This window comes from Montipora foliosa, chromosome 6 (assembly GCF_036669935.1).
Source record: "Montipora foliosa isolate CH-2021 chromosome 6, ASM3666993v2, whole genome shotgun sequence".
Taxonomy (NCBI): domain Eukaryota; kingdom Metazoa; phylum Cnidaria; class Anthozoa; order Scleractinia; family Acroporidae; genus Montipora; species Montipora foliosa.
The window spans coordinates 32,922,306-32,933,328 of record NC_090874.1 but is presented as its reverse complement, the minus strand read 5'-3'; the positions used below and the strand labels follow the sequence as shown (position 1 = coordinate 32,933,328).

General features: G+C 42.1%; 1 protein-coding gene across 1 annotated transcript; it reads left to right on the top strand.

Moving 5' to 3' along the window:
* The first annotated feature begins 1,812 nt into the window (after positions 1 to 1,812).
* LOC138008995 (glycoprotein 3-alpha-L-fucosyltransferase A-like) lies at positions 1,813 to 3,525 on the top strand. Its single transcript, XM_068856290.1, has one exon. It carries the CDS (start codon positions 1,898 to 1,900, stop codon positions 3,068 to 3,070), a length of 1,173 nt encoding a protein of 390 aa, XP_068712391.1. The 5' UTR covers positions 1,813 to 1,897; the 3' UTR covers positions 3,071 to 3,525.
* Positions 3,526 to 11,023: the final 7,498 nt, after the last annotated feature.

The following is an 11,023-nucleotide window of genomic DNA, read 5'->3' as shown; positions in this document are numbered from 1 at the left end:
TGATAAATAACCTTGATGGTTTTCTCTCGTCGTAAAGAAAACATTCGATGAGCTTTGCGAAAACGACTTGCTGGTGTAACCTCGGTTTAACCAACTGAACTTAAGAACCATACAAACCGTTTTTTTCAGTAATATCGAGCAAGTATATTGGGCTTCATAAATGCCGTTGACGGTCTTATAAGTCACTTAAAAATTGATCCTCCAAGAAGGCTAATTTTTCGCTTCCTGTCCTTGGGCTTCAAAAGTAAATAGAGGTTAACCAGCGACTTTTGTTTCCTTGGTTGTTTCAACGAAATTGCATATATACCAAAGGAGACATTGACGTAAGACTTCAGAAAAATGTCGGAGCTTTCATGAAACAAATTACATTTACAAAGAGATTAGAGCAACGGCAAGGACCAGGAAGTTTGGAGAACGCCTTTTGCATAGTGGGCTTCTATTGGACACAAGTAAACAACGGTCTCTGATGGAATATGGACAGGGGCGTAGCTAGGGAAGGGTTCCAGGGGTTCCGGAACCCCCTCTCCTATTTTTAACAGTAATTTTATCCCAGCAAGAGTGTAATGGACTCTCGATTCCCGAAATTCTTCGTTTTGTTCTATGCTTAGCGTTTCACTTGCATTTTCGGAGACATGAGCAGAGTTGGGACTCCGGTGTAATAAGATGCACGTGTGTGCAGAAATGTCCGCGAAATTAGTAGCCCATCCATTGGTGTTCTTCGAGCTGCTGGTTTTCGTAACAATATCCCGATTGCAAAAGATCGATGCATTCTTTTCACCAAAAAGGTAGGCACAGCGAAAAATTTAGTGATAATGCGTAAGGAATTCGAATAAAGACAATTTTCCGGCCCTAACATCGATTATATTGATGAAATTCCAATGCCAGAACATGCGATCGAGAGTTCTTTCCTAACATGCACACCTTGATCCGCATTTTGTTCACGTTGCTGATAACGTCAGCTGAATGTGAGCGCTCATTCAGTACACTAAGAAGGTTAAAAACATACCTGAGGTCGACCATGTCAAGCGAGCGAGAGTCTGGGCTGGCGTTGATGAACATCAATTACCACCGAGACAAACATCGAGGAAGTGATCAACACGTTCGCTCAACGGCAACCAACGCGTCTTCTGTTTGCGTAGTGTAAACGCTGAAGTCTTGTACGTACGTAATGTAAGGATTGTAGACCAACCGTTTTCGTTGGAACCCCCCCTCCTAGAAATTTTGGCTACGCCCCTGATGGATACGATTACTCTTTCACGAGCTCAAATACACTACTAGCCAATTACAAGAAACGTCAATGAGAAACAAAAACTCTTAATTTCTATCACTATGGTGGTCTGCCCTTCTTTGCATGCATCCCGCGATGTAATCACTGAGCTCAAATGCTTGCATAAATCAGGTAATAAGAGCAATGTACAAAAGACCATTCAATTGCTGCAATTCTCAGTACTCATAAATTTTCTTAGCTTAGTGGCAGCTCTTAAGAAGAGGCTCAAGAATTCATGGTTCTTCTAAAATTGTCGCATTTGATCAGGGCGATAATTAACCCGGGAAACTTCTCAGTAAGAACATCATTAAATATATTTTAATCGGTACCGGCTTCAAAGTTCAGCTCCATAAAAGCTAGAAAAATTGGTCATATTGTGTACCCTGACAAATAACTTTTTATCTTATAGAAGAAAGTAAATGAGTCAAGATTTGGGAAAGAGATTTCGGGAATGAAAAACTTGAAATTCTCTTTATCATCAGGTTACTGGACACCTGTTACCGGCTTTTGTTCTGTGTCCTTACCTGTTGCAATCATTTCTCCAAATCACCTCAAAGCCCTTAAAAGATTCGCTTTGACGTTTTCTGTAATCTCTACTGGTCACTTCTGCTTCATAGATCCACTTCCTTGATGAAGTTTCATTGGCAAAAAAGTATAAAAAACAGCTCGTTTCGAGGTTGTCCGACCCATTACATAATCTTCGTCTGCGTTGGAGTTTGCTGTGTCTTTTATAGCAGCTTATTCAAGAATGTGTTTTTGTTTGATAAGACATATTTTTTAAACAAGTCTGTGGGTGCACGAGTTTCGAGACAACAGCCATCAAGCAGCAAGTTAATTTTACTGTTTACGCCATTTTTTGGCGAAAAATGGACAGATCATTCGACTCTAGGACCATCACGTACGTTTTTTACCGAAGGGAGACAGACGTTTAAGGACTGTGAAGTGTCCACATGTGTGGTGACTTATAACAAAGGAAAGTTATTGCAAGCAGACGCAGTTGGGTTTCACGCGAGAGACATGCCCGCTGTCCTGCCGAAACAAAGAACGTCGAAACAAGTCTGGTTTTATTTTGTCCTGGAAAATCCCTTAAACGTGGTCATGAACGCTAATGGTTATGAAAACGTTTTTAATTGGACAATGTCTTACAGTCGAGATTCCGAAATTTATACACCTTACGGGAAATACATATTATCTTCAAAGTTGGCCAGCGATGAGTTTGACAATGACGACATCACTTTAAAAGATAAAAAAGTTGCTTGGTTGGTGAGTAATTGCCATGCAACTGAGCGAAAAGAATATGTCGAGGAGCTGAAAAAGTACATCGACGTTTCTATATATGGGCAATGTGGTGATAGCAAAAGCTGTCCGGCAAAACGTCATTCGCCCATCTGCAAGGCGTTGCTAAGAAGACACAAGTTTTATCTGGCTTTTGAAAACGGCAATTGCCCTGAATATATTACCGAGAAATATTGGGAAAACTCTATTGATAACAACATTGTGCCGGTAGTTATGGGTGGTGCTGATTATAAAGCGCTTGTAATTCCAAATTCATTCATAGATGTACAAGACTTTGACTCACCAAAAAAACTTGCTGACTATCTTCTTTATCTCGATCGTAATGATACTGAATACAAAAAGTATTTCAGGTGGAAGAAATTTTATCAGCACGTACCGCCAAAGTTCGCTTGTAGTTTATGCAAACAGCTGCACAACCGGAGCCTCCTCAAATCTCCCAGGGTGTATCAAAACATGGCAATGTTTTGGGATACAGATAAGTGCAGAAAATTGAATCTTTTAGAGTAGTTCTGTTGATAATTTTTCACAAAATTATCGTCATTATGCATTGATCTGTATCATTTTTGGAAAGGAAAACTTTAGATCTGTCTGGATTTGTTTACCGACCAGTCCTTGATGTACTTGTTGTCCAACGAGTATATTTCATTATTTGAATTTATTTTGTACAAAGTTGGTGTGTTGTTCGAGCTACGTGCATCAGGAAGCAAAGCACCGTTGAAGTTTGTTAATCAGTTTTCAAGCAGAATTTTACTTAAACAGGAAACTAACTTTTGTTTGCATTTGTAACGTTTCACTATCGGATGGCTATTGGAAGCACACTTAAAGGTTGGATAAACACAACTTTAATAAACTACACGAGGCTATACAACATGGCGGATCTCTCTCTTTAGATACCCATAACTCCGTGCGTTACATAGGTCCGCATAACATACTTGCAAGACACTAAATCCCTTCCTTTCCAGTCTTACAGTATTGTAAATAAAACGGAGTGAGAAATGAAACATAACAAAGTCTACCAAAAACTCTTTCTACTAAGCAAAGTCAATAAACACGAGTTCAGTTAAGCTTTTAACCAGTTCTTAGGCTTCCCTAGAACATAGTCCTTGAATCTTTCAGGGGGCCTAATGATGCGCCTAGGTCTCTCTACCGCTCCTGGTTTATCTTCAGACTTTGCGTTCGCTGGTACCGATTCCATGGCTGGTTCAGGTTCGCTCACTGACAGATGGGGTTTCACCGACGAACTATCTCTCTTGTATACAGCTCCCTCACTGGATTCCACGGTTACTTGATGTCCCTCCTTCGTTAGGACTGTATACGGCTTGGTCTCGAACTTCGGAGCTAGTTTTCCTGTCTCCCTAGTGTTCTTTAGGAGAACCTGATCTCCAGGGACAATGGAACTTGGTACTGCTCCACGGTTTCCATCTGCATATGCTTTTTGCTTCAGCTTCTGTTCCCAATCTTTATCCCTCATACTTTCATCGCGCAAAGATTTCTCTGGTGTTAACTCAGCTAGTTTTGTTCCAATCTCCTTTCCAAACATCAGAGATGCGGGTGTGGCACCAGTGGAGACTTGAGGTGTTGACCTGTATGCCAACAGAAATTTCGGTAATTCATCAATCCACCTTTTTCCTCCCGCGGCTGCAATCTTTATGGACTTCAACAGTGTCCTGTTCTGTCTTTCCACCTCTCCATTCGCTTGTGGCCAGAGAGGTGGTGACTTTCGATGTTCAATGCCACATTCCTTTAGAAATCCTTCAAATTCTCCACTCACGAACTGTGCACCGTTATCAGTCTTTAAGGTGTAGGGAAATCCAAATCGGGCAAAAATGTCCATCAGGGCAGCAATGATTCTGGGTGAAGTAGTTGACTTCATGACTACCACCTCAAAAAAACGACTATAGTAATCAACGACCACTAACAAATTCTCCCCACCGGGCATAGGTCCCATCAGGTCAGCTGCCACATCCTGCCATGGTCCCGTGGGTGGCTCCGTCCTCTGCATTGGTTCGGGTGGTGAATACTGTCCTGTGACTTGACAGCCATGACAACCTCGGCACATTCGCTCCACATCCCCATCCATTTAAGGCCACCACACTTTTGTCCTAAGTCTACTCTTCGTTTTCACTACACCCTGATGTCCTTCATGACCCACCTCCAACACCACCTTTCGCAAACTTTGGGGTATCACAATTCTGTCTCCACGTGACACCAACTTGCCAATGATACAGAGTTCATTCTTGACACACGTATATCCTGGCATAGAACACTGAGACCAGTCTCCAGTCTGGACGTAGTGGCGCACACTAGCCAGTTCCGGGTCGTCTGCAGACTCTCTCTCGATTTCCCTTGGGCTTAAGCCAATTGGCGTGCTTTCCTGAGCTACAAATCGAACAAAATCCTCTTTCTCACAGCTCGGGTCTTTGGGATCACTCTGATTCAATCTGGACAGCGCATCTACCAGGTTAGTTTTGCCGGATCGGTACACTACTCGGTAGTTGTGGCACTGCAAACGGAGAACCCATCGCTCGATTCTTGCCGATGGTTTGGATCTACTTCTAAAAATGCACTCGAGAGGTTTGTGGTCCGTTTCTAACTCGAAATCACGCCCATACACATACAAGTTGAACCGTTCACATGCCCATACTAGGGCGAGGGCTTCTTTTTCTGTCTGAGCGTACCGTCTTTCGACCTCAGTAAGGTTACGCGAGGCATACGACACAGCTCTCTATTCCCCTTCTTGAAACTGGAGTAACACTACTCCCAGGCCGTCTGGTCCTGCGTCTGCCACTATCCTTGTCTTGCAATCCCCTCTGAAATAAGCCAGTGCTTTCGCTGACGTCATGAGACCTTTGAGCTCTTCGAATGCCCTTTGTTGTTCGACACCCCAAATGAAGGCTTGATCTTTCCACAGCAGCTTCCGTAGAGGTTCAGCAACTTGTGAAAAGTTCCGGATGAACTTTGATGAATACTGGACTAGCTGTACAAATGAGCGCACTTCGGAGGCATTCTTTTGGGGTTGTGCGTTCACGACTGCCGCAATCTCCTCTTCACTTGGCGAAACTCCTTCACGACTCAGGTTATGTCCGAAAAAGGTTAACTTGTGTAATCTGAATTGACACTTGGCTCCATTTAAGGTTAAACCCCTCTCTCTCAGGCGCTGTAAAACTGCATGTAGATTCTTATCGTGCTCTCCGGCATCTTTCCCATGAACGATTAGGTCACCAGCTATGTTTGCCACTCCCTTGCAACCACGTATAACATCGGATATGATCCTCTGGTACTTCTCAGGGGCTGACGAGATACCGAAAATAAGCCGCTTATACCTATGTAGCCCTCGGTGGGTGACAAATGTGGTGATTTCTCTTGACTCTTCTTCTAGTTCAACTTGCTGGAACCCCCACTTGAGGTCAAGTTTACTAAAGACAGTTGACCCATTAAGATCGTAAAGAACTTCTTCTATCGTTGGTATCGGATGACGTTCGCGAATAATCGCTTCGTTTGCCCTTCTCATATCTACGCAAACTCGTATGTCACCGTCCGGTTTTGGGGCTACCACGAGTGGTGATATCCACGACGTTGGTGTGTCTGGCACTTCTTCTATGATGTCCTTGCTAAGGAGATCATCCAATTTGAGATCTACTTTGTCCCTTAGTCCAAAAGGGAGTCTACGTACTTGCTGAGCTACAGGTTTAACTTCTTTATTAATGTGTAGCTTGAGGCGATAATCTTTTAGCTTTCCAACCCCAGTGAGTATGTCAGCATAACTCTCCCGGATGTCCTGGTCACACCCTTCTTCCACTATGGAACAAATATTAGGAACGTTCTCTGGTCCTACGCGTAACACGTTAAGCTTTTCGGCTGTTTTCTTTCCCAGCAAAGGTCTTCCTGTTCCCTTAATGACCGTGAACTCATCTACACACTCTGCTCCGTTATCTTCACATATTACCTCTGCCACAAATGTTCCTACGACCTCGAGCGGTTCCTTCTGTCCGTACGCAAATAACTTCTTATCCGACACTTGGGATTCGCATTCGATCCGATTCTGTTTCATATTATTCCAAGTGTTGTAGTCAATCAGGTTACATGATGCCCCAGAGTCAATAAGTACACTGTCTAACACTACTCCTCCCACCTTGAGTGTAATTTCTCCAACTCTCAGCCCTCCTCCAACAGTAAATGCATAACCATCTCCTTCTCCAGAGACCCCTTCTGCTACTAGATAAGCTTTCTTCTTTATTTCTGGAACAATTCCCTTCTGGCTACTCGACGACAGTTTCTTGTTTCCACAACAGACCGCAAAATGTCCACGAGCTCCACACTTTCCACACTCTTTATTCTTAGCTGGGCAACACGAATCCCTTGCGAAATGGCCTAGACGGTTGCAGTTGTAGCATGCTTTGGGTTTTTCGGCCCCAGGCCCTCGCGATCTGATGTTTGACCCACCTTTCTTAGGGTCACGCCCTCTTCCCTTCGTTTCGAACTTCTGTTGTTTAACTGAATTAACTTGATCTCTGCTACTAACCGGTGACTTGTTCATCGACTCCATCTGCGCGTCTACAGCTTCATGACTTCTTGCAATGTCTTGTAAGTCTTTTAAAGTAGCATTTGTTTTCTCCAGAAACTTTCGTCTGAGCCTGCCGTCTCGGCATTTCTCGATCAGTTGGTCCCGAATCGTCTCATCCACGTTCGCAAATTCACATGTAATCGCCTTCTGCCTTAGCCTGCAAACAAACTGGTCTACTTTCTCATGTGATTGTTGCTCCATTTGCCTGAAACATGACGTTCAAAAGGCACGTTTACTTTCGGTACAAAGTAGCTATCCAAGAGCTCCATAACATCTTTGTAATCTCTTAATTCTTCCTCCGGACCGGCAAGCGTGTAATACAAATCCTGAACTTCTTGTCCTGCGGTGTGCAACAAGAGAGCAACCTTCTGACGATCTTCCGCAATCCCTTTTGCCAACACATACAAATCGAAAGAACGTTTCCAACGCTTCCAACGTACAGATAAAGTGTGGGGTTCTGCCCTGGGTTCGAAACAGGGTAGACTTCGCACTTCATTTCTCCGGATCGCTGTTGGCTGACTTGGCCCGGCTGGTTCACTAGTGTTTTGTTCACTCATTACACTCACAAACTGTGTTTCCTTCGTGTAATATTTCAAAAATAATTACGCCAAAAATTCCGTAAATCCCATCCTCGTCGCCAGTGTAACGTTTCACTATCGGATGGCTATTAGAAGCACACTTAAAGCTTGGATAAACACAACTGTAATAAACTACACGAGGCTATACAACATGGCGGATCTCTCTCTTTAGATACCCATAACTCCGTGCGTTACATAGGTCCGCATAGCATACTTGCAAGACACTACAGCGTTGCCTGCGTAATTGAATTCTAGACTCGTCTACTTCGAATTTAAGAAGCAACGGTAATCACAAAGACAATATTTGTGGATATGGTCAGAAGTCGAAAATGGTTTGATGAAATAACAGAAATAAACATCAAATCAACACTCCAAAGAGGGAAAAACATTGCGTGAAAGGAGTTGAGCTGCAACAAGTTGCAAAAATAGTAGAGACACTTCACCTTCTTGGGGCGTTATTAATTTCCCTATTAACTCTCACACTGCAGCCCCCCTTATCAGTCTTGCTAGCAAGACAAAAAAATGTTGGGAACTTAAGCAGTCAACATTGAAAGGGGGAGAGGCGAGAGGAAGTGGGAAAGGTTTAAATTCTAGATACGGCGGGCATTGGAAGCTAGAAAAGGTGTTTTTTAATGAAAGTGTCTCAACAATTTTGCAACTTGTTGTCTGAGTTGGTTGTCACTGTATTGGCGTACGGTCACTTTGTTTATTGGAACGAGAAGGCGTCTATCGTTTGCGTTTAATATGGTGTTTCCGAAAAAAAAGGGTTTCATTCTCTGATCTGCTGTGAATGGAAAATGGCCAGCGATAAACTGGATTTTGGCGGGGTTTCGGTATGACGTAATTTGAAGCCATTTCTGTGCTTTCTGTGAGTCAAGTCGAAAATACACATAATTTGGTACACGAAAAGGTGTGATGTCCATCCTTTCGCTTTTTAAAGTACGCTAGAAATATCCTGGAACCGATTTCGAAATAATTTGCCGTACACACCTATATTTCGGTCGACACATGACATCTAAAGCACGCGCAACATGTACGAAATTAGCTGTTGTTTACGAATGAGAAACAGACATAACTTCTCCTTTAACTGCGATCGCATGCCATTTAAAGGAAACATCCAGTTTCCGAAAAATCAATTCTTAGAAAACATTGTTATACAAAGATACATTTTCATAGAGGTCCATTTGTAACATTACTTTTTGCTTTCGGGCTAGTCTGCTTCCAGAGAAGGGATTGGTAACGCTTACTAGCAAGTCTTCTAAGTGACGTGTCGGGTACAGGTTAATTCCATGTTCTTTGGAATGACTGACTGAGCTCAATGATCAAAAGAAAGCACCCGATTGTGCTAAATCCTTTGCGAGATTTGTTTTACAATGAGATACAAAAGTGAACAAATTTGTACCAGCTACACATTATGACATTTATATGAAACGGTCTACACGGTCTACCACAACTTTTCACTGAGAAAATAATATGATATCATATTTCTTGCTGTTGCGATGATAGACCGTGCTTGGATGGTAGACCGTTGGTAAATGGAATAGACGATATGTACAGGATTTCTAACTGTGTGAGCTTTATTACGAATCACCTGGTAATGTTTTGGATTGATTAGAAAAGAAAGTACTAGTTGAATTGTGCTGTTTCCTCGAAGACACGATTTTCAACTGTAACGCCACCATCCCTGTTGACGTCACCAAGAAACACAATAAATGGTATTATGTTACATAATACGAGCCATGTGTAACTTTCGGAGCATCAGATCTGCAGTGCAAAATACTTTGCTCGCTTTAGTATTCGGTACGGAGTCTTCTGTTAGCAATGATAAGTGCAAACACTCGAAAATCCATGCTACCGTATGTCAATAATTAATATCCTTTCGTGTTTGATACAATGTGCTTTGCACTTCTCGTGCAAACTTCTTAAATGTTTCAGAGCTTATACGATATTTAATGATTGCTTTTTTAGTTCCTGCTTTTCTACGTAGAAACGGTTCCCTAAAGGATTCAAATCCGGACTGGCAAAATCATTGCAATCAATCAGACGACAAGTTGCAAAAATAGTGGAGACACTTCACCTTCTTGGGGCGTTATTAATTTCCCTATTAACTCTCACACTGCAGCCCCCCTCCCCCCTTATCAATCTTGCTAGCAAGACAAAAAAATGTTGGGAACTTAAGCAGTCAACATTGAAAGGGGGAGAGGCGAGAGGAAGTGGGAAAGGCTTAAATTCTAGATACGGAGGGCATTGGAAGCTAGAAAAGGTGTTTTTTAATGAAAGTGTCTCAACAATTTTGCAACTTGTTGTGGCTCTTCATTTCAGTCTCCGTGTCAGACTATATTTATTGATTTTATTGACAGCAGTTGAAAATTAATTTTCATTCACTCTTCTTTGCTAGAACAAGGATAAATGTGGCACGGTAGTTTATACAGTAAAGAATCTGCAAGAAACGTTCTCAAACTGAATGACCAAAGTGGGCGTTTTTCAAGATTAATATTAAGTACAGCTCTCGAAATTAAATCCTCAATTGATTCGAATCACCTCTTTCTGCCTGACAACAACCGCTATTTTTTATCCTCAGTCAGACTAGGGGATCAGTTTTTAATTTGCCCACCCAAAATAATGTTTCATCTGATCTGATGAAAACCAGCGAATAAAAACTCTCCAGAAATATAAATATACACTTGACTCTAACCGAGAAACGCCTAAGAGCTATTTTTTGTTTATTCTCAATGTTGAACAGCGTAGACTGTAACTGAGATTCTATATGAAGATAAACGTCTACTGACTATGTCTTCTAAAGAATCTGAAAACAGATCATTTGCTTATTGAAATGAAGAAAAAGTCTGTTTTACGACTTTCAGCAGGGAAAGTATTTCTCTAGTTGTGGAATAGCCAGACTGTTGAGAAACGGGACGTTGGAAAATCGTGGTGTTTGATGGACCACGTTCTGTTAGCGACAAGAATGACCGACTCTTTTCCCAATTTTAGCACTGTGTTATCAAAACGAAAACATAAACATTTGAAAATGTCCTTTCATGCCGATCACCATTTGTTTCTGAAACGGAAATTCAGGCATATTTTACCAAATGGATCGCGCCGGCGATGTCTCCGGTAATTGCTGCCTTCAGTTTCTTGCTCTTTTGTCGGCTAAGGCCCTGTTTATACGTCGCATTTAATGACACGTATTTAATTGATGAATTTTTTTCGTCTGGGAGACGAAATTGAATGTCAGTTCATTTTAGACGTCGAATATAATTTTCGATGTCGTTTTGTGCCTGCATTGACTTTTATCAGCGGAGAACTTCCAAAAAAAAC